The sequence below is a fragment of the Eublepharis macularius genome, chromosome 4, assembly GCF_028583425.1.
Source record: "Eublepharis macularius isolate TG4126 chromosome 4, MPM_Emac_v1.0, whole genome shotgun sequence".
NCBI classification, from domain to species: Eukaryota; Metazoa; Chordata; class Lepidosauria; order Squamata; family Eublepharidae; genus Eublepharis; species Eublepharis macularius.
The window spans coordinates 119,274,522-119,298,872 of NC_072793.1; the positions used below are offsets into that span (position 1 = coordinate 119,274,522).

The window sequence follows — 24,351 nt, forward strand, 5'->3', positions numbered from 1 at the left end:
CAGATTGTCAGAAGACTTGAAGAAAATTCTGATGAAGCTCACAAAATATTTATTTATTGAAAGCATTTTAAGGCTGCCCTTCCTTCCAAATACGGTCCTCCAAGTGATGAACATTTGAACATTAAAACAGTTAAAGTAGTATATAAAATAATTCAATAAAAATATAAAAACATAAAAACACAACACTGGAACCACGGAGGAGGGCCAAGAACGTGGTGGAGGACAATGACAGTAGGAGACAGGCATATCTCCCTGGGGAGGGAGTTCTAACATTTCGGCAAGGCTTTTTCTCAGGTTGCCACCTGATTTGCCTCAGATGGGGAGGGTACCCAAAGCAGGGCATCCAAAGATGACCAAGGTGAATCGGGAGATTCATATAGAAGGTGGTTTTAAAGTGTCACAGATTTGTTAAGGCTGCAATCCTAAAGACACCTTCCTGGGAGTAATCCCCACCGAATAACATGGAATTTGCCTCTGAGTATGCCTGCTTAGGATTCATTCACTCATTCAAATATTATTTGTATCCTGCCTTTCTCCATAGACATAAGGTGGCTAACACAATGCCAAATGGGGGAAAATTACAATAAAATCATAGGATATAAAACGCCCAATAAATGCAATACTACAGATATTCTTGGTCTGAGTACAGGGGTAGCAGAAGGACCGGTTGCAGCCAGCCCACATGATGAAGATGAGGCCCCTATGAATGTTATTTTGTGACAATATGGAGAGGAGACATGTTGGACCAAAGACTTCACTTGCCAGGGTAACTTGTGGCCATCCTCTCCATATCTCAGTTGATTCACCTTCCCAGGGGAGTCTTTGCCTCAGGTTGTTTAAAATAAATTAAACACCTCCCCAGTATTCTATATAAGCAAGAACAGTTAGTTGTGTGTGTGGTTTGTGTCAGAGGGACTAAATCTGAGAGAAGGGATGGGGCTTCCCACAACCTTCATGTGGGGCCTAGAATTACAACAGATCTCCAGACTATAGAGACCAGTTCCCCTGGAGAAAATGGCAGCTTTGGAGGATGGAATCTATGACATTATACCCAGCAGAGGCCCTTCAGGCTCCATTCCCAAATCTTCAGGAATTTCTGAACCCAGAGTTGGCAACCCTGGCCTTGTGGATTTTATTAAGAATCCCCTAGACTCCCCCCCCCCATAATTGGCCCAGTGGTGTCGCTTGCAAATGTCCCCTTATTTTAGCCACAGACAAATTTTCAGAGACTGATTTTAACAAAACAACCAGCCCACCCACTTTTCTTAACCATTCTGCTCTGAAGCTTCCCCATGCAATAGCGCATTGTGGCCATCGGTCGAGGGAGATGCGCTCTCTCCCACTCGGTAGGAGGGATGATGAAGCTCGTCCAAACCGTCTCCCTGGCATCAGTCGGCCTTATGGGAGGCGGCGGAAACTGAGCGTCTCAGGCATCCCTTTTCTGTCGGAGGGCAAAGGCTGCCTCGCGATCTTCGCCTTTAAGGTCCAAAGGAGGGCGAGAGAACCGGACGGAACGACGTGAGGCGGCCGTTCGGCGGCTGTTCGGCGGACTGGAGCCCCGAGGAAGCAGAAGCGGGTGTAGCCGGTGGAGGTAGGCTGGAGTGCTGCAGGAGCCTGATGCGAGGTCGGCCAGAGGCCGGCGTCGCGCAGAGCAGGCGGGGAGACGAGGGGCCTGCTCGGGAGAGGATGGAGTCGGGGAGGCAAGCGGGAAGACGCAGCTGCTGTACAGGCAGGGGAAAGGCAGGCTGGAAGGGAGCGCGGAGTCAGGCGCTGCGGCAGCGGGGACGTTCGCCAGCGGAGATGGCAAACCCGGGGGGGGGGGGGGCGACGGTCGCCTTAGGAAGAAGGGATCAGGGGGAGGCCGGTCGCCCGTCCAAACTGTGGGAGGCTAACGCGCGCCTGCCTTGCTTGGGTGGCCGAAGGGAAAGGCGGTCCCGGGACGCCAGCGCCAAGCCCGCGGGGGGTGGGGGGGTGGGCGCCCCGTTGCACCAAATAGTCGGGATGGTGGCTGGGCTCCCTGGCGTTCGCGAGGCACTGGCCGGCCGCCTGAGATCGGGTTGCGTTTCGGGGACTGTGGCAAGGTGGCGTTGTGCGGCGTCAGTGCCGAGCGGCTCCGCAGAGCGAGCATATATACAAAGATGCTTTTGACTTCTCCCGGCGTGTCCCGCGGACACTGACAAGCACGGCAGGCTGCGCCCCTACATCTACTGGCCCAGGAGTAACTTGGTAGCATTTGGTAAGTAGGGCTGCTCTCCCTGCCTCTCCTTTCTTGACCAAGCAGCTGGGTGTTTTGTTGTGCAGCGCCTGTAAACCTAAGCTGCTTTACGGTTTGAGAAGCCAGAAGAGGGAGATGATAAAAGGTTAATCCATATTAATTCAGGATAAGAGCATCTGATCTTGTGAACAAACGCTGAATTCATTATTACTCATGACACTGCTGCTTTTAGGCCTGCACTATGTGGCCTCAAAACAACATTTTGACAATGGTGCATTCTTGTTTTTGCATTAATTTTCACATGGCAGACAAAGAAAACCTCAAAACACTTTTTTACTATGCCTTGTGAGAAAACTCTCCATTCTGTTTTGTTTTATGGATAACTAATATGAAAGTGTCAGTAACCCCTGGTGCATGTGGCACCAGAGATATCTATGGTATTGAGAAATTAAGATACAAAGTCCTACATGTTTTATATTTGCTTTCCAAACTATGGATGCAGCAATTCAAAGAGTTTCTATATGGCTGTGTAGGACTCTGAACAAATGGTATTTAGAGTGTGCTTAATTTCTCCTCACTAAAATGTTTGGCAGATCTCACTATATTTGTTTGCAATGAAAGACACTGGCCAAACAGGGTATTGTATATATTTGAATTTATGTTGTGCTTTATATCTCTTCTGTCCTTTCTAAAATTAAAGAAACTCTACTCTTCATGTTTGCCACGACTACACAAGTGTTTTCTGCTCTGAATGCACACAGTGTGAAGAGTGGGTGGGTATGCAGTGGGGAGCCACAGCCAACCTGTACTTACCTATCCCAGGCTGCCAGAGGCCTCCCATTAGCCTGGCTGTGGTTGAGCTGCCTATGTTGCTGTATGAAGAAGGTGGCTCAGCTGTGTGGCCAGGGGTTGTTGCACAGGGGTTGTTGGTGTGGGCATCGACAGGCAACTACTGCTTCAATGGGGAAGGTGGCTTGATGCTCTGTTGAGGTGCCTATAGCTGAGGTACCAACAGAGGAGGCAGTGAGGGCCTTGGGAAAGGTGCTTGGCTCTGTAGTGCTGGTGGGTAGAAAAAAGGACATTGTTGCCAGATAGACATAAGAAGACTTTATTAATGAGTATGCATGTAATACAATATAGAATCTTTAAACCTGTAAATGTAGTTTATCGCAGTGTTGCAATATGATATTTTCATAGCTCATTCAATTTAAAATCTAAAAAAAAAAGATTTTTAACCAGCTTCTCATGCGTCCTCAAGTACAATATTTTCAGCACACACACACATCTACACCCTGCCACGTTATAAGGAGAAGGCAGATACATCACCCAAAGGTTGTAGAGCAAATGGTTTCAGATGATTCAGGCATGCCAGCCAGGCCACATACTCTCTTATCCCTCAGCTACAGTAACCTCCATCCAATTGAGCATGGTGGTGGGGATTTCTTATTCAACTGACACATGGTTACTTTCAATATAGAATCGTCCGGAGCAAGAAAGGACATGGTACCGCCTAAAGAATGAAGACGGTCTAGGGCCACATTTTTCGTCTGCGTTACATGCCTCTTTTGCAGTGATGCGCCATGAAAGCTGTGTACTTTGGTGTTCTTTGGGGGCGGGATTCTTTGGTTGGGAGGGGTGTCAGAAGTTCTAACCTGCGCATTAACTAAAGTTACACTCATCTGTGCATTTCTCAGTTTAAGCCCCATTGAACTCAGTGGTGCTGTGTCAAAGTAAATATGTGTACACTCTGGCTATATGCCTATGATACACTCACTGAGAAGCAATTACTTTTGCAATCAGCTGGGATGATTGTAGGCAGAAGGTCTACAATTCGGTGGCACAGAACGTGCGGGAGATTCCATATCCAGTCTCTTGTGTCTCTCATTGTAGGACTAGGGAAATTCTGCTTGGAACCTTGGCAGTCTGCTGCCAGTCAGATTGGTACCAGGCTATGTGGACTGATAGTCTGACAAGATAGGATGGTTTTTATGTTGATTATACATATTGATAGGAATACATATAAAGCGATTACTTGCACCTTGATTGTAATATCCCAAAGCAGGAGTAAACTAAGGTACCAGAGATGTTTGCCTAGTTCATACAGCAGAGTCAGAATCTAGTAAAATGGGTCTTGTAATGACATGGATCAAACTACATTTTATAAAGAAATGCAGAACAGCAACAACAAAGCAAAACAGAGACTGTTAAGCAGTTTTATTTGCAGAAAATTCTATCCCAAATCTATGTGTTTGTAGTTGGAAACTAGAATCTAATTGAAGACATGAACATTGTCTAGGAAGATTTTTAAAAAGGTAATGTCCTAGAAGGTCCTGCTGACTTTTGTGGTGTTGGATTTTGTTATTTGTGTCTCTGGGGTAGAGCTGTGTCCATCTTGTTTCTCTTTCTTCCTCTCTGTGAAATATAAAAGCGCTTCTTTAAATGACCTCAGATATGTTCACTTTGCCCAGAATGCCAGATATTTCAATTCCTACCATGTCAACTTCTTGAATGTTCAGATATAGCTTCCGAAAGAGAAAGATACGAAAAACTGCTTTAATGCTACTTGCCATCCCTGTTGAAACCTTGCCAGCAGTCCTAGTGTCAGTGTCTTAATGTAATTTGCTATAATAGCCATCTGCTATAATTTTGATGACTGATAAGGTGAAAAACAAGGAGTAGAAATTGTAAAAATTGTAGTGCAGTTTCTTTGTTATTCATCTTGTGTTGCATGAATTAGAAGTTATCTAAAGGGTCACTGTAAAATCTTGTACAAGTGCTGTCTAGTTGAGAAGCAGCCTAAGGATAAACAGTCTACGAATTTCTTGATTAAATTAAATAAAGAAAATCAGCTAGATGCCTCTTAGGCAAACGGTTTGTTCCATGTGTTCCAAAAGGCAGTACATTTCTGCATATATTATTGGGTGGACTTGAACAGTTTCTTTAGTCTCTGAGAGAGGCTGATTATAAATGAAGTAAATGAACGTATATTCCTGGATATTATGGTCATAGGCTAAAGTTTCTGGCTCTTTGTACTGCCTCCTGTGTTACCTGTTATCCTGTAGAGCAAACCTCTCTAAAAGGGATGGGACTAGGCCTGGCCTGTGTTTGGTCTGGTTGGTTACCCTCCCCTCTTGTCAAAAAGCTTTCAGGGAGAATATGTCCCAAACCTTGGGTAATTAGAATGTTCTGGAAAACATGAGCTGTATCAATAGTTCGATGTTAACTGCTGCATAGGAGCATATAGTAGGACTGAGTTACCTGGAAAAAAAGTTGTTTCTGTTTAACAGAGGTTTAATATGGTGTAATTCAGGGCTTTTTTTCTGGGAAAAGAGGTGGTGGAACTTAATGGGTTGCCCTTGGAGAAAATGGTCACATGGCTGGTGGCCCCGCCCCCTGATCTCCAGACAGAGGGGAGTTTAGATTGCCCTCCGCGCTAGTGTGGAGGGTGATTTAAACTCCCCTCTGTCTGGAGATCAGGGGGCGGGGCCACCAGCCATGTGACCATTTTCAAGAGGTTCCGGAACTCCATTCCACTGCGTTCCAGCTGAAAAAAAGCCCGGACGACTAGCAACAGAGCCTACTGTAAAAAATAAATACAATGGGTTCTGGCAGTGGAGCCAAGGCTCCGCTGTCACCTCTGCGCACTCCCCCATGCTGTGCCTCTCCGCTGCCTCTGCAAGCTGGCCTCTAAGGCTGCGGAGTCAGCGGGGAGGTGCAGCGTGGCCCCGCAGCCACTGTTGAGGCAGTAGAGGCTCCCCTGTGCTGCATCTCCCCACCTGCTCTGCAGGCAGGCTTCTTCCTGGGGCTGATGCAATGATGTCACATCTGGAAGTGACACCACTGTGCCTGTTGTGAGCATGCACATGGCACGCATTCTTGAGGTGCCTGCCAGTGATGGGCAGCCTCCGGGAACTTGCCCCCTCCTGCTGATTGCTGGGCAATCAGCAGATGAGGGGGGCAAATCCCCAGGAGTTTGCCCACCACAGGTGGGCACCTGGGAACCCTAATGCAGGTGTGATTTACTAACGGGGCTGGGACTGTTAGCATAACTAGCATAATTAAGAGCTTGAGTGCTCTGTGCTGGGAGCTTCATAGCTACTATCTTCCTCCTCTCTTTCTGCCAGCTATCATTCTGCAGCAGGACTCCTGTTCAAAGACACAGAGCAGTGACAATAATTGAAACATTGGGGTGAAGTCTCGGGTGACAGTTGTTTCTCCACAGCTTATTTCATTGATAATCATGTGCCAAGGCAAGGGACAAATGGTACCTGTTGAGTGTTTCAATGAGCAAGAGCAAGTTTCAGTTTCTGGTCTTTAAGGTGCTACTGGACCCAAATGTTTCAGGGAGGGTACTAAAATCTTGGATAATTAGAAAGCTTAGTAAACAAGTATGCTGTAAGTTGCATGTGGCCCATGCAGTGTGTTTGGATAGTGAGTCTGGGAGTTATTTGCTGTGACAGGGACCTTCACATGCACTGAGTGCTTGCATGTGCTGGCTCCCTAGAAAGCAAATCATACTCCCCCCCCCACAAATGGCCACCAGGTTGTTGTAGCCACTGAAAACAGCATGGGAAAAAAGGGCCCTGCTGTGGGGTTTATTTGTGAGTTTATTTATTTAAAAAATTTTTTTTACTGCTTTTCCACCCAAATAGGGTCCCCAAGGTGGCAAACATCAAAACTCTAAAGCATTTAAAACATTAAAACAGCATTTAAAATAAGGTACATATAAAATATTTTAAACAATTAAATAAAGATATGTTAACATATACACAGTTACCACTAGGAACTAGCAGTTGCAGATTAGCCGCAGGTTCTTGTGGTGAATGTGGAGTTTGTGACATCTAGTTAGGCTCAGCAGTTCCTGCATGCTCTCTGGAACAGTGGACATAGTTTTCTTCTTGCTAGGTTTCTATCCCTTTAGGACAAGAAGAGTTGTCAAATGTCTTTAAAAGTTCTGTCTTTTAAACAGAGGCTTAATGGGTATTATTTACCAAGTTATGTTATATCGCTCCATGTCATGAAATGTTTCGGCTGCAAATTTCTATACTCTAAGCCTCTATTAAAAGTACACAACATTTTTTTCCGGGCCCATGGGCAACCCAAGGAAAAAGAGATTTTACCCTAGGACTTTGCTTAGTTCCTCAGAGAATGGATCTGATCCTGGCTGGGGCAACAATTCTTCAGTTCCTCATTCTCTGAGACATTGCTGCATGGGAAATGATACATTTCTTAAATTCCTTCCTTTCAGACTGTTAATGGGCCTAGAACTACTGTCAGGAGAAGTGTCACCAAGTGATGCTTTCTATTTCTCATCTTGGCTGTTTCAGCTTGAAAATCACCATTTTGACCCTGTTTCTCCTCTGTGAATCTGTGAGTTTGTGAGTTCTGTGGATCTGTGAGTTTTTTCTTTTTGCGCCATTCTCTTTTTCTCCGTACCCAATTTTCTGTTTAAATGTATCCATTTTTCAATTATATGATTACACTGATGGTGTGTAAAGGGTATAAGAGCAATTGAAATGGTAACTTCCTGAGTGAAAATAGGGTGGGTGGGGGGCCCTGCTGAGGTGCACACTGTTGCCATCAAATGACACCTTCCCAACACATGAGGAAGTGTTCTGCTACTGCCGCTGCTCCATCCAGCATTGCTGCTGCTGCATAGGGCTTGAATCGTGCAAGGTAATGGGTCCCGAGCTTTTGGCTAGCTGATCCAAACAGCACAATGGGGCTGCTGCTAGACACCCCAAACCACAGTTGTGCCCTGTTTCCCTCCTGGGATGACTTCCCTGGCAATGGAGTGTACTAAAAGCCCAGGAGTCTTGGCTGGGGCTTATGTAGTGCTGGGAAGCTGGTCACTGCTGGGGAGAGGGGTGAGTGGTTACAGCTGTAGTAGGCATCCTGTGCTCTGCTGGGGCTTTTAGGTGGGGCTGTGGGGGCAAGTTGCCTTTTCCATTGCATGGGTGCCTATTGGCTATGCTGGCATAACTTTCTGCCACTGTTGGGGGGCATTAGAGTGGCTTATGGAGCCAACTACCTCTGCCCAGCTCCACACTAGACCAGCACCCTGCTGGTGAGTGGCCACAGTGAGGCAGCATCAGCAGCTGGATCTGATTCCTGTGCTGGCACAACTCCTGCTTTGGCTGGTGTATCTTGATGATATTTTGACCACAAAAGGAGGGGTTCCAAAAACAATAGTAACTACAGGGGAACCACCCTAAGAATCCACATACACTATCAGGTGTATCTATTCAAATTTAGTAATTAAAGTGCAAGTGCTCATACATATTACAATATACACAATAATTACAAGACTCATTAATTCCTCCTAAGTCAATCAATTAATTATAAAGTGCCCGGTCCTGTATAATACTTCCAATTTTCAGTATATAGGAGTGTCCCGTATTGAATCCACGAAGATCATACGTTCCGCAGAATTTACATATGAGCAGCAGACATCTCTACAGCCTGAAGATTCTGGGGAGCAGCTGAGGCTGCAAGAAGCTGAAAAACTCCAGGTAGTTGGCAACGAGCCTGCCAGCTATTTGATTCGCTCGTTTCGATATTTCTTCGTCTCGGCCAGTTTTCCTGCTGCAAAATTATATCCATAAATTGCGTATATTTTCAATTACAATTTCATGCAAACAATTACATTCAAACAATCATTGCCATACTCACAATCACGGACTGATTGTGATTATGAGTATGTGAGTATGGCAATGATTGTTTGAATGTAATCTATCTTCAGTTTGCTGAGCATCCTTTGAAGGAATTTGCCGTGTGGATTATGTAAATACCTCTTGAGATGCATTGAGAGAGAATCTGCTGACACTAGCAAAAAAGCATCATGTGCTGGTTGGCTAGTGTTGCAGAACTATGTACTGCTCCTCAGTGTTTGTAGAAGGAGAGAACTTCTATCAGAAGGAAAAGCAAGAAAAAGTTACTTTAAAGGGAGGGAGCCTGTCAATATACATCAGGAAAGTGTTGGTTTAATCCTATTATATAAAAAGCAAACCATGTTGCTGACTGCACTCTTATTACCGTGCAGGTGTAGTACGTGGGGATAAGAAACAAGTTGGGGGGCAAAATGGTTTGCCTCCCCACCACCTCTTCGAAGCCTCCAGAGGCTGGGAAAGGCCCAGTGCGGCTGCGGTGCTGGGCCTTCCCATTGGGGCTTCTGGAAGCCCAGGAAGCTCAGGCCAGTGACGAGAAGACCTGGCACCACACCACTGGGGCTTCCCGCTGTCTTGGGGCTTCTGGAGGCCCGGGAAGGATGGGCATGGTAGTGGGAAGACATGGCACCGCGACCCTAGGCCTTTCCACCACCTCGGAGATCGGTGAGGCCCATCCCAGTGGCCTGCTGCAGGTGCGGGGCTGCCTGGTCCGGTGGCCCACTGCAGCACAGGGCGGCCTGGCCCATTGCAGTACAGGGTGGCCCAACCTGCTGCTGCCACATGGGGCAGCTCAGCCAGGTGCCCGCTGCTAGAACCCATTGTATTATGTCACAACAGACTCTGGCGCTAGTTTGCTATATTCATAGGCTTTCCAGTTGCCTGCGAGTGGTGGGCAATCTCTTGGGGATTTGCCCTGTTGCGTGCTGATCGCTGGACATTGGAGGGAGGTGGCAAGCTCCCTGGAGATTGCCCGCCAACCTGGGAAAGTGTTCATCAGGCATGCTCCAGAGGGGTGAGACATCACTTCCTAAAGTGATGTTGTCACACTGGCCACAGGCATGTTCCTGCAGTTTGCTGGAGCCAATTTTGGCACAAACGGGGAAGAGTTCGCCTCATGTAAAGCGCGGGAGCACACCCATGGGCAGCCTGATGACATCACTTCCTGGAAGTGAAGTCTTCTTGGGAGTGCTGGGAGCTCACACATGCTTTGTGCATGTGCGAAAACCAGCACACACAAGTTAAGTGCCAGGTTTCCCTCCCCCCCACCAGAAGAGTATAGGAATCTGGCAACCCTATACATTCAGGCAGAGGTACTGAGAGGAAAGGACTGGGGAACAAAATTCCTGGGTCTCTGGGGAAGTCAGACAAGTGCTATTGGTGTGTGCAATCAATTCAGTGAAGAAGAAGAAAGGGGAATGTATTGAAGAAGGAACAGGAAGTGAGATCTTGGACTAGTCATTATCTTCAGCCAAACCTGCCACATGGGGTTGTTGTGAGGGTAAAATAAGGAAAACTCTGTGCTGCTTGGAGAATGGGTGGAATATAAACGTGAGGAGTGGAATGGGGGGAAATGTGTGATGCATGAAGAGATGGCTAATTATCCTATTTATGGTAATGAAAGGTGAGTGTTGAGTTGTTTTTTCATCATGTTTTGGTTAATTCCTGTGTGTATGCGGGGCAGTCCAGAGGGAATCTCTGTCTCAGGAAACCTGGGGGCTCTTGTCAGCCCTCCTTTTAAACTATTTCTTTCAGCTTTATCTACCTAGTGCCTTCAAAATATTTTTTCTGTGTGGACTGCCGTGTAATAATTCATTATATCTATCACCAATTTTAAGCATTGAGAAATTCCAGGGGTAATGCTATTGGAATTAATTTCCTTTGAACAAAAGAAAGTACCATGGATTTAGGTCATTGTGATATATATTTGTATAGAAGCAGAGCATAGTGGGAGCCAGCAGTCCCTTACAGCATGCCACATATCTTCCAGTCAGGCATCAGATTTCCAGAGAGGGTTGTCCATGGTTACTGCTAAAATGTCCTAGGTATTGAGCATGTTGGAAGGTAGATCCCACATGTCATCCTATTCCTGTTGTATTCCCAGTTTAATTGTTTCATCTTTCCTTTCCCCTTCCACTAGAGCCGCTTTGGGCCAGGCCGTACCCTTTTGCATACTTCAGAGTTCTTGACTGTAACATGATGTAATCAAAGGACAGTTTGCCATGCCTGTAATAGCATATATGGCTCATCAGCTGTTTTATATGAACTTATAATACAGGCAAAATTGAATTCTTTTTTAAAAGAAAGCTTCCAATACTCTGAGCTGGAGGTTTATGGTGTTTACACCCAGGGAGAGAAGAAAAACTGAGCAAAGTGATCTCTTCCTTTGAGATTTTAGGATCTTTCTGAAGTTTGCCCTTTTAGGGCAATAAACAGCACTTGACATAACTAGTAATGCTACCAGTCCAAGTAACAAAAAGAGACTGGTGGGAACAGCAAATTACTCAGTGCAGAACTATATGTTTTGTTGGCAAAGTTTCACAAATATGTATTTTCTGGCATAACATTAGTGTGTGCTAGGTCTTTTTAGAGGAGAATTAGGAAGTAGGAAAGGGATGCAAATGCTTCCCACACCTTCTGACTGTCTCCTGCAAATACAGTTCTCCTTGCCAGATGCTGAATCAGTGTTTAGATGCAGTGCTGGAATAGCTAGGAAGTTTCATTCTGACTACATAGATAACAGACAGACAAGACAGCTGGCTGGTGAAAGAAACTGCCCAGGAAATTAGATTATGCCTATGTTCGGTGGGGTTGCATGCCCTCTGAACCTCCAGGTGCACAATTTGGACATCATGTTAGACCCAGCCTTGCTCCCGGATGACAAGGTGGGGACTGTGGCCAGGAGCACCTTTTACCTGCTTAATCTACTAGGCCAACTGTGACCTTCCCTAGAAAAATAGCATCTAACCATAGTTAGGCCTCCCTCACTGACTACTAAATTATTGTAACATGCACTAACTGGGACTGCCTTTGAAAGATTCTCAGAGATTGTAGCTGATCTAAAATACAGCAGCCCAGCTGTCAACTAGAGCTGGCTGCTGTGAACGCATTAAGCATGTTTTTAAATATGTACATTGGCTTGTAATTAATTTCTGGCCCCAATGGAAAGAGCTGGTGCTGATCTTTAAAGCGCTAAACAGTTTGGGATCAAGATACCTTAAGGACTGCCTGTTCTACCATGAGCTGGTCTACATACTGAGTTTTTCTGGAGAGACCCTGTTCCGTGTCCCAGCCCCAGCACTGCAGAGGCTCTGTGAGTGGCAATGTGGTAGGGTGCCAAGGTTATGGAACTCCCTCCCCTGTGTACCAGTTTTTTTAGCCTTCTACAAATTGACAGACCCTCTGTTTAAAAGAGCTTCTTGGCATGGATACAAGAGACAGAGTCTTTCCTGAAGCTAAGCAAATCTGGCAGTGCAGACCTGTGCAGACTTACATGGGAGTAAAGCTTACTTCAGCTGAGTTAAAAACAAAAATGGACAGGGGGAGAGTTTAATGAGCAGAGCATTGTTCTGCTCACAGTGTGTAGCACCCTGGAATATCCTTGCCTGCAGTCTTTTGCTTTGTTCGTTATTTTAATGTCTATGTTTTATCTCTGCAGGTGAGGCAGAGCTGTAAGAAGACAAGATGGACCTTGATGTGCTAAACATGTTTGTAATAGCAGGGGGCACTCTGGCAATCCCCATTCTGGCGTTTGTTGCCTCCTTCCTCCTGTGGCCTTCAGCGCTAATAAAAATATATTACTGGTAAGTATGTTAGTTTCAGCAGATGGTTCAGTTCCAGTTGTGGTTTATGTTGTTTCTGAAGAAGAGCACATTACGTAAAAGACATGTTGAGACTGAATGACCTATAAATCTCAAGCCTTTTTGGAGTAGGGCTTGGTGACAAATGATTGACATACAGAAAGGAAAGAGAATTGGACAAGTGTTGATGTACGTGTGCTGCATCATTTGGACATACGCTTTGGGCTCTCCAGATCCTGACCTGACTGCCAGTGTTAGGATGGTGGTCAGTGTTTTAGATGATGTTTCCCCCCTTACCCCAGCCATTCTTCTTTCTTAAGCTTAATACAGAGGTTCCTCTAAAGAAGCCCCTCTGTTCTCATGGTGAAGATGAGTCAGCACTTGCACATTCCCACCATGCCTGCAGTGTAATTTGTGATGTGGAATATTGCACAGTGATGCGTGGATTGCTCGTGCTATCTCCCCTCCCCCTTTGCTCTGAGAGAGGGAACAGTGACATTTTTATGCAGTCAGCCCCATTACACATTATTTATTTACTGTATGTTGTAGTCTAGTGGGGGCATTCAGACATTCATTGTTCCCTGCAGCCTGTTGCTTTAGGTGAATATATGGCCAAGGGCACATATCTTAAGCACTGATTCTATAATGAGTAATAGATTAAAACATCAATGAAGATTGCCTGTAAAAGTCACTACTGTTAATGTTCCACTAATATAAATGCTGCTAAGGAAATATTGTGCTATCTTATTATCAAGGCATGTCTTTGTTGCTGGTTGCTAGGCAATGCTGTATTACCCTGGTTACTTTGTCTGACTAGGGTTAACAGCTCTCCATGAGTTGAGTACAGATGCCATGGCTTATTTCTTCGACGGGGGGTGGGGGGGAGGCAAATTGCTTGCCAGGCAGGTTCATCAGACAGAAAGATTATTTTAAATGTATAAGCAGGAGTAATTATCACAATAGGATTAGAATATAGGCCCCTGTAGATCTAACAGGAGGAGACCTGAGAAAAAGGACTGATGCAGAGAAGAGAGACTAGTGTAAAACGAGATGGAGAGACACTGTTGGAGGAATCATGTTTCCATTATAAAATTGGGGGGGAAAGGAAGATGTTAGGCAGGAGATTGGAAATTGCTTCTCCTTCACTGACACCATATTATGAATAACAATGGTAGCATTCTCTGTGCGGTGGTCTGGAAAGCTCTCTCAGTCTAGGTTTTCAGATCTGGAGAAGGAGGCCCTGGTGACTGATTTTTACAGGAAGGAGCTTTAATGGGGCTGCAGTCCCAGGACAGTTACTTTTAGTGCCGCTCTAGAAGCAGCTTTGTCAGCCTTCCTTTGGAATGGCTGAGTGGTTCTCAACTAGCTTAGGCCAGCAAGCTCAACCTAACAAGCAAGCCTGAATGTTGTGATATAGCTGTGGCTTTCTGGAATTGTGTCTTCTTTCAGTATGAGTGTCATATGAAATGGAAAAAATTGTCCCCTGTGGATTACTACATCTCCTCAGATCTTTCTTACTGAACCTCTCTCTGGATTAAAAGAGTTTAAAAATATAAATTTTCCAGGCCTTATTGAGCCCCCCACTTCTGCATTGAGTGGATAGAAAAGGACAGGATATGTGCAAACATGTGATACAAGTGTGTTGGGAGGGTGGTTATAGGTGGTAGTAAGCAGGTAGCCTCTGGTTCTGGGCATCCACAGCCCTCTCCAGAAAGAAACTGTCTGGAAAATGCTGAAGGGCTCTTTGAATTCTGCCTTTCCCTTGTACTCCTGCATCCCACACACATCTTGCTGGCATCCATGATGTCATCTGTGTTCTCTTTCTTGCTTTTCTTTCTGTAGCAGAAGTGGTTCAAATTCATTTTTCTTCTTTTTATTTTATGGAAATATGACAGATAAGTACCAAGGTTATCTTCTCAGCCCATTTGAACACCCTAAAGTCTCCGTGTAAAATCATTAGGGGCCTTCTCTAGGCATTAAAACTGGGCTAGCAGAATGTATTACAGCACTGATATGTAGACTGGGAGGTCTGGATCTTCTCTGTTTTTCAGGGAATGAGAAAGGTTTTAATTTAAACTGCTTTTGTGCTGAAGTTTTCCATCAAAGAGCATGTAAGTCCACTCCCAGCTTCTCTGAGAGGGACGGAGGCACAGCATGTGTTCTGGCTAATAAAATGATCATTATCCTGACAGAGTTCTCAGGATGAAGTGCTTTTTACATTCAAGCAAAATTAAAGGGATCAGGCAGGCTCAATAACCACTCCATATCTTTTTGCTGGTTCTTGCCACGCCCTTACTCCTCATCCAGACAATATGCGACTGTACCTTGTTGAAATATTGTCTGTTGTGGGTCTGCAACCAGGGTATGAATGAGACATGCATGCATTTTATGTTTATAAAGAACTTGGAACTTTTTGAGGCTTGTGCAGTTATGATAATTCTATCTCCCCCTTCCCCATTATATTGCTTTTAGGATACTCTGTGCACATCTGGAAAATTGTGGTGTGCAAGCATGGGGGCACCTTGTGTAGTCTCTCTCAGCCTTTGAAAACAGAGCCCCCACCCCTCTCTGCTAAGCTGCTGAGCTGCATTTTCCACCTGTAATTGTGTTAACACTTCATGAGGGATCATTTCAGCTTTTGACAGATTACTTTGTAGTATTGATCCACTTGTATCCATTGTTCAAGATATCAGTATAAAGCACCTTCACCAAAATGCAGTTTGGGGGCAAAAGTCTTCTTTGGGCATGGCAAAATATTTCCAGATTCAGTACGTAACTTAATCGCCATGTAAGCTTTCAAATCAGGATGTGTGTTTGTGGGTGGGGAACATGTTGAAGTCACGTGTAGCCATGTGCCAGAATTCTACATTCTTTTAATTTGGAAATAATTCAGCAAGGCTTCCATGAGATGTCCTTGAAAGAGTCTCTTATGTCATAGAGACCAGTATAGTCTGGTGGATAGTGGTGTTTTCCACACAGTAACAAGATTTTATGGTTTCTCCATTGCTGGTGCAACTGGTGATAAAGCACAACAGCAATGGGGCTTTCCTCATTCTAGTTCCCCAGTCCCAGTTCCCCTTCTTTTTTTTCTAGTGGCTTTGGGCTGTGACCTTGAAGCATCTCATTAGGAAAACTGGAACACTGGTGATCCATCTATTAGTGAAAGTTATTGGGATATAAGGATTTTGTAACTCTTTCTATGTTTATGGAAATACTTAACAACAATAGTGGTTTTCCGAGCTAATCTTATTTTTTTTTTATATTAATGGTGCGATAAATAATATGAAAGGTAGATTTTTAAAATCTGCTTGGGGCAGTATAAACTGATCATTAGTCAGCCATTGAGTGAATTTGAATCTTTTTGGGAAAAAATGTAATGAATAATATCAGTACATGGTTGTTGTGTTCGACAATACATCAATATCAGTACAGTCATTATATATTGAGATAATGGAACTATCAGCCAAAACAAGTCAGATCAAAGTATAATTTAATTACTTAGATATGTAGATAGATCATGGCCTAATCTCCTATTCTAAACACAGTTAAGGAGAATATGTTCTCTAGTAAGTATGTATTACATATATTATTTGATAAGCATTTCTTATAGATCTTATCCATAGAATGTCTGGAAATGTCGGTAATTGTTGAGGACGCCAGACATCAATATTACTATGGTCTGTAGATTGCAATTGCCCAGTAAGCATCTTCCTTCCATTTTAATTCTCTATCCTTTTGGTATTGTTATTTGGTTTTGAATAACCAGCAGGCTGATTATGCAGATCCCAGCCCTTCTATCCTTTTCAGTGTGGTTTGCTCTGTTAAGAGGTGTGTGTTTTTGGAGGGGGGGGTGTTGATAAATTGGGGAACAGGTAGACACTGGAAAGAGAAGGTAAGTGTCTTGAATCTACATCAAACAAACCAGGATTAGAACCATTTTGAGCTTGTACTGTACCCACTACACTGCAGTCCTTCTCCTTTGCTAGGTATTGGCGCCGAGCACTGGGCATGCAAGTTAGATATGCCAACTATGACGACTACCAGTTTTGTTATTCCTACCGAGGGAGACCTGGGCACAGACCCACCATACTCATGTTGCATGGATTCTCGGCGCACAAAGATATGTGGCTGTCTATAGTCAAGGTATGCTTCAGTTTCTTCGGCAGTAAAGGAAAAAATACAATCTCAGAGAAAGAACTCTTGGGTGTTGTACCTGAGGGCTGATTCATATGTCATTTTTGCTGTGCATTTGCTACTGTGGCTGGCATCTATCATGCACAGGTAATGCATGGATATTTAATGTAGACCAGATTATGCAAATATTTTCCATTGGTTCTTCTGATATCAGTCCAGGAAGCATTCATGTGATACAAACATCCATATGTTACCAGTGTAGTGTGGAAGCCAGCTATAGAGCAGCGGAATTGTATCATCAACCATGAAATCGGGATTGGGGACAAGTCCAGGTGACCCAATGGGTGGTACAGTGCCCAGCTGGGAGCGCTGGAGATGTCATAGAACAATATTGGTCCCACTTCTGCCGTAAGATAACATTTAATGTAGAAAGCCAGCTGTGCAGGCTTAACAGCACATAGTTGTCCTGGACAACTCTGAAAACATTTGGCTGTCACTTTTCTGCATCTGCTGGTGAAAACACCTGTGAGCTGTAGAGCTGCTCTTAATAGGGCTGCACTTTTCTAAGCCATGAGATGAACTAATATTTGCTCACTTATCTGTTCAAGAATTTGCCTAATATGTCTAAAACATTAACATGTAGACATTTCAGGTTGATGGTGTGTGTGTTTGTATAATCCCTTCTCTTTCACACACACCAAAGGTCTCCTGTATGCTTTACTTTGAAAGAAATCAGTTGTGCTAGGTCAGCATTCAGATGGTCCAACCAGTATTTATTTATTTATTTACATTATTTATAGTCCACCTTTCTCACTGTGTGAGTTAGTACAGTCAATTTCGAGGACGTTTCAGTAAACAGTGTAATAGGATGTATAAATTTAACTGGTCAAAGGTTTAAAACCAGTAGAAATTCAATACAGAGTTGAAGAAATGCTGAAACAGAGCATAAGCAATTCTAAGACAGATACATTAAACAGCATAGAACTACCCAGCAGGATCATACCCAAAGTAACAGATAGCACACAGTAGTAAAGTCTGTGGTCCCCATCCCTCTACTGATGCATCCATCTCCTATCTGAGCAAAAAAGCCCCCTGCATCGTTTGCAGAAAACCAAGAGAGTGGGAGCTTTTCTGACCTCTTCAAGTAGGCAATTTTGTAAGGTGGAGACCACCACAGAGACTGCACATGTGCAGGCAGCTGTGGATTTTTCCCATGTACAAGGTGGCACCTGAAGAGGGCCCTTTTCAGATGAGCAAAGCTGCCGTGGTGGAACATAGGGACACAGATGTTCCTATAGATACGATGGACCAAGGCCATGAAGAGTTTTGTGTGTGATGGCCAATAATTTTGAATTGAGCCAGGTCACTGCTAGGTAACCAGTGGAGTGACTACAGAATGGGAGTAATATTCGTTTCCCCCCTAGCTCCTGATAATAACCAAATTACAGCATTCTGCACCAACTGGAGTTTCTGACTTAGCTTAGAGGGGAGACCTATGTACAATGCATTACAGTAATCAAGTCAATGTTACCATAGCATGGATCCAGGTGGCAGATCAGCCATGTCAAAGTAGGTGGCCATCTTCCAGACTAGACTGATAGAAAGCATTTTTTGCAGCTACATTTACTTGCTTCTGTAGCAGCAGACTATGAAGGGTCTTGTGACCTTTGAAGGGTGTATGTGATAGCCAAAACCTTGAATTGAGCCTGTCAACTGATGGGTAGCCAATGAAGTGACTGCAGAATGGGAGTAATATACATGCTCCATCTAGATCCTGATAATTGTTGAGCTGTGGTGTTCTGTAGCAGCTGGAGTTTCCAGGCTGATTTTGAGAGGGGACCTATGTACAGTACATTATAGTAGTCTAGTCGCAGTGTTACCATGGCATGGATCCAGGTGGCCAGATTGGCTGTGTCAAAGTAGGGAATCATCTTCCAGGCTAGTCTGAGTTGGAAGAAGGCCTTTTTTGCAGCTGCATTTACTTGCTTCTGTAGCAGCAGTGCTGGATCCAATATAACCTTTAGGCTCTTAAGTGAGTCAGTAGGGGTCTACTGAACCCCACAGAAACTGCAGAGCACAATGTCTGTCAAGATCTCTGCTGCCCCAACCAGTATCACTTCCATCTTGTCTAGGTTCAATTTCAATTTGTTTGCTTTCAGCCATTTGACTACAGCTGTAGGCAGCGACCCAAGGTTGGGTGTCATCCACATATGTGTCATCCACACATTCTCCTAAAGGCTTTACATAGAGGTTGAATAACCTGGGGGATAAGATTGCATTCTGTGGAACCCTGCAAGATAATTCCCACCCTGGAGATAGCTGGTCTCTGTCTGCAGCCCTGTGAGTCTGTTCCATTCAGAAAGAGAAATGGTTAGAAAGCGGGTCAGATTTGCTTTTCCTTTAGTAAAATCTCTCCTTCAGCCTAACCACTTGGAGCTCGTTTTCTGCAGTTCCTACCAAAGCACCTGCACTTGATTTGTGTTGATATGCCTGGCCACGAGGGCACTACCCGCTCATCTCTAGATGACTACTCCATTTATGGGCAAGTGAAAAGAATACACCAGGTAACACTCCAAGCAGTGGCTGAGTTGTTTTCCCTGTTCCACCTTCTTGTATGCATGAATCAATTGAGCATTCTTGGTTTTGTTTTGTGAAAACAAGATCACATTATAATGAAGAGGAGAGTTATAAACCTGTGCTTGAACTGACATCTCTTAAAGTGCCGCCCTAAGCAGAGTTACATCCTTCAGAGCCCAGTGAAATCAGTGAGCTTAGAAGGGTGTAATTCTGCTTAGGATAGCATTGTTAGTGCCTCATTTACGGTGTTCACCAGTAGCCATGCTGGCCAGTCAGTCTCAGGGATTCTCTTGACATCTTTTTGCCCCTTCCCCTGAATCCTTAATCTCCTTACCCTTCAAGTCCTGCCCCCTGCAGATCTATGAAAAGATTGATTGATTACGTTTATAGCCCGCCCACCCTCCGAGGGAAATGCTGCTTTATATTATCCTTCCCATGTTGGTTTATAGAATGTGTTTGCTTTCTTGGTGGGTGAGAAGACTCAACAGCCTTGAAGGCCACAGTTCTGAGTTGCAGTGAAACTGGCCTATGCAAAACCTCCCTCCCTCCCACATACACACTCTGGTCAAGAGTTTGCAGATAGTATTACACAGTTTCAGTCAATACCACGGAAATACTTTTGTCTTCTCATTCGATGTGATACCCGTTTTCATCTCCTCCCACTGCCTGTGGATTTTGGTAACAAGTTCTCTGCTCCCAACATAAGGGTGTTGTTACCTAGAATGATGGGAGTATCTGTGAATGCTCTTTCACAGGTGCAACTCTAAACTCTCAAGTCAAAGAATCTTTGCTGTGTGCTGGAACAGGCACAGAGTTGGAAAATACTTCAGAATTTGGAACCACAGAGTAAAGGAAACAGTACTTGAGTTTTAATCTTTATTGAACATAACAAATAATAGAAGGAAAATCAGGACAATGCTAATGAATGGTAAGAACAATGTAAGAGACTATATTTGGAGAATTAATGAACTACAGGTAATTAAATGGCATACAGAATCACATAAGTATTTGGGAATAAGCAACAAGCAGACCAGATATTTCCTAGTAGAAGCTGCCCATGTTAGATGTGTCCTCCCTTGGGCTAATCCAAAGTCAGAACTCACCATCAGTGTCCGTTTCCAGACGGCTGACCTGCACCCGGGATGTTGCGCCACGTTTCGGATTGTGCCAGGGAAAACGCGATATTTCACATTTTCCCTGGCACGATCCGAAACGTGGCGTGACGTCCCGGGTGCAGGTCAGCCGTCTGGAAATGGCCCTTATTGCTCCCTGTGAGTTAGCTTTATGGATTGCCTCTAGCTTGATCTTAATTTCTGTTTTAAAAGCGTGGAATCTCTCATGCAATCGCAGGCATCACAAGTCTAAGTCATGGGAATTCCTCATTTCTGTGGTAGTAAGACATGGAGTACTCAAAGGAGTTACCTAAATGAATAGTTAGTCAATTCTAACCCCCCCCCCCACCTCCCAAGTGTTTTAGATTATAAGGTAAAGCTGGTAGGTTTTGTTTATCAAGAGCTTATCTGTATTTTTATTAAATCATCATAGAGTTGCTAATAGGATTGAGAGCCAGTGTGATATAGTGATTAGAGTACTAGACCAGGATCTGGAAGACCCAGGTTCAAATCCCTGCTCTGCCATGGAAGTTTACTGGGTAACCTTGAGCCAGCCACACACACTCAACCCACCTCATGGGGTTGTTGTCAAAATAAAATGGAGGAGAGGAAGATGATGTGAGCCTCTTTTGGTCCCCACCGGGGAGAAAAGGCAGGGTGTAAATAAAACAAACAAAATAATATTGCCTGTATGGGTCAAAACAAAGCCTATTCTACATTGGCCGTCCCCAACAGAAACTGAACGACACTTCCCTTATGTTTGCCAGATCTGGCCAAAGGCCCTTTTTGCTGTGTAAAACTTGCAGAATCTGCTGTTTGTGGGGCTCCCTACACACCTGGGTCAAAATCTTTCATGAGTAACAGTAATTCCTTCTTAATAATGTGGAGCCCCAGAGGGCTCTAATGATAACGTAATCTACTTCTGCTCTGTCTCTAAGCGTATTTTATGGCATTGTTGTTACGTGCTTTTCACATTTATTTTAAAATACATTTTCTGATAGTCCAAGTTCTATAAAACTTCTGCCTCTGATGTACTAACACATTGTTGACCTTTTGATTTTTCTTCCAGTTTGTTGAATGTATCAATCTGAACAGGAAACCCTTTCATCTAGTGGGCACTTCAATGGGTGGTAATGTTGCAGGCGTTTATGCTGCTCAGTACCCAGCAGACATCTGCAGTTTAACTCTTGTGTGCCCTGCAGGTGAGTAAGCATAAGGAAGTAGTGGGATGTAGAGCCAGGTCCCAATGAACTGAATTTTGGAGTTATGTTCCGTGTTTGCATAGACACAGGGAAGAAACAAGATTCAAATAACTCTTGAAATGTTACCAGGCTCCTTTGGCCTTGGTTCAGAGTCAGACAGGTGCCTAAGGGGGATGGCACATTATATAAAATGTGTGTATACCTCACTAACCACATGTTTATCTTCCTCCTCCCTGATCATGCTTAGATTATCTACATCCTGGTATTGGACACTGGGCACAATTCTATGCAGTGCCATCATGAGAGACTAGTGGAAGCAGCTTTTTCCTGCTTCCCCCAGCAGCTGACTGTGAACCTTGAAAGGAAGATGCTGAAGGCAATATGGGTTATGCTGCTAGAATAGGCAGAGTGGGGGCAATTTTACCCCCTCCCCTCTCCATGATGCTACCTGCCTTGCATTAAGGAAAATATGCACAGAACTCCACTCCCTTGCCCTTTCATTGCTCACAGGAGTTTACCAAAGAAGGGAGGAGATGGGGAAAATCTGCTTCTGCTAGCCTTTTGAACTGGTATTGCATAGAATTCAGTTCGTTGCATGTGGTCTACAGTCCTCTACTAGGGACAGACAGCTGTGAGGTGGGGGTGGGAAAATGCACCACATGGAGACATCAGAATACTGATTGGTTGTCCTAAACATTACAGAGGGAAAGGGGGCAATTGAACAGACTGGTTGGTTATAGCCCACCTTTCTCATATAACTCAAAGTGGATTCCATGGTATCAAACAGTGCAGTCAAATAGAATTTATAGTATGAGATATCTAATAAAAAGTACAATGGGATTAGTATTACACAAATTAGAAACAGTGCAAAAAAAAGTATCAGATATGATCAATTAGAACTATGCAAAAAAGAATCAGACATGGTATGTCAAACAATGTGGAATTAGAATAGAATTACAGAATGCAGTAAAAGCAGCAAGATACAGATAATACATGCCATAAACAGTGGCATAGACTACAGTCCTGTTGCATTTAATGTGACATATGATTCCACCCTCAATACCAAGTACACGGTCAGATTCCAATACTACTTTTTTTGCTGGCTTCATTAAGACATAGTTTTATAACAGCCCTGCTGGACTGTAACATGCAGGTGTGCTTGTCCTCTGTTTTCAGGTTTACCGCCTTCCACAGAAAGCAAATTTGTTAAGCAGCTGCGGGAGCTGAAAGAGTCTGAGGGCATGGACAGGATTCCATTGATTCCGTCCACTCCTGAGGAAATGGCAGACATGTTAAAGCTCTGCTCTTATGTTCGCTTTAAAGTCCCCCAGCAGGTAAGAAACATGAATTGCAGGGCAGTCTTTAATTGGCAAACACCTCCAAGGTCAGTGCAGAAAGTGTCTTCTGTGCCAGAGGCCTGCTGCTATTTTAGTGAAAGTTTATTAACCTAATGCAAATGACACTTAGCGTGCATGAGAGTTTGGGCTTTGCACTTGTTCTGTGGTAGCATGTGAGTCCTGTCACTTCAGTGCAATGCCTCCGTGATTTCTCCCTTGTCATGAGGAACAATTCAGAAGCTACCCACTGTGACAGGAATGCTAAATGAACATTTCAAGAGCTTGGATGACTAAGGACCTCCATACTGCTGAATGCTTCAAACTTCAAAAAAAGATTAAACACTTAGGAATGAAGTATACAGATAGTAAGACTTGAAACTGTCATACATTTGTTAGCTTTGTATTTTCTGAACCTTTCCAACATGCTCTCTTATCTCAAAACCCACAAGTCTCGGGAATTAAAAACAAAACCTCACCAAAGTGCTTGAATGGCTATGCATTGGATGCATGAATAATTTTTTGCTGACAGAAAAGATGTCGATCACCAGAACTGGACTGTCTTGCCTCCCCCATCCCATGACAACCTAAAAGGTCCCTCCAAATGCTGCTTCTAGGGAGAAAGACCATCTTAAGGAACAGTGAGGGGCAAAAGCCCCACAGGATTTATGTAAATCTTGACTTTCTTTCTCACTTTCCTCCTCCTTGATAATAATTTTTTCCCAAGCTCTGTCCTAAATAGTCTTCAGCAGCTGTGTGGGTGTTCATACAGAGAGCTCACTGTGCCATATGCATGAGATATTTTTAAAAAGAGAAAGGGAGAAATGAATGCAACTGAGATGTTTCTTACTGCACTGGGAAGGCTCAGACTGTTCACTGTTGTGTGCAAATGTATGCAGATGGAACTCCTGTTTGAGAGCAGCATGTGTCCTGTAGCAGCTTTTGCTGCAATGTGTCTTCGAACAGGCATACTCCTTAATAACACATATAAAAGGAGAGCACTTAAGTGTCTGGTTGTCAGCAAGGGTTTCTCTGTGTACCTAGGCATCAGTTTCTTGTGCTGTCTCCCATGAAGAAAGATACCAGATGTATGTTGTGTGCCTATTCTGTTCTAATGCACAATTATGTGTTCTTAGATCCTGCAGGGCCTTGTTGATGTTCGCATCCCACATAATGATTTTTACCGAAAATGTAAGTGCATTACATCCTTCTCTCCTGGGCCATGAATGGGGTTTGAAATGGGTGTTTCAGCATTTCTGCATGGATGGGGAAAATGCTTTTTCATTTTTCTACTCATTTTCATTTTAAGGAA

The 24,351-nt window shown here is 44.1% G+C and overlaps 1 protein-coding gene across 2 annotated transcripts in view; it reads left to right on the forward strand.

Moving 5' to 3' along the window:
- Positions 1–1,403: 1,403 nt before the first annotated feature.
- Positions 1,404–24,351, forward strand: part of LOC129329071 (monoacylglycerol lipase ABHD6-like) — a 33,324-nt gene continuing 10,376 nt past the window's right edge. Inside the window, exons 1-7 of one of the 2 annotated variants that reach the window (XM_054978479.1) lie at positions 1,404–1,591; positions 12,539–12,683; positions 16,667–16,823; positions 19,265–19,378; positions 21,573–21,705; positions 22,882–23,039; positions 24,176–24,230. In XM_054978479.1, the coding sequence (XP_054834454.1) occupies positions 12,565–12,683; positions 16,667–16,823; positions 19,265–19,378; positions 21,573–21,705; positions 22,882–23,039; positions 24,176–24,230 (736 nt within the window). In that variant the 5' untranslated portion in view covers positions 1,404–1,591; positions 12,539–12,564. Of the gene's footprint in view, positions 1,592–2,181; positions 2,237–12,538; positions 12,684–16,666; positions 16,824–19,264; positions 19,379–21,572; positions 21,706–22,881; positions 23,040–24,175; positions 24,231–24,351 lie in introns of those variants that run through there. The other variant, XM_054978480.1, reaches the window with a different exon arrangement.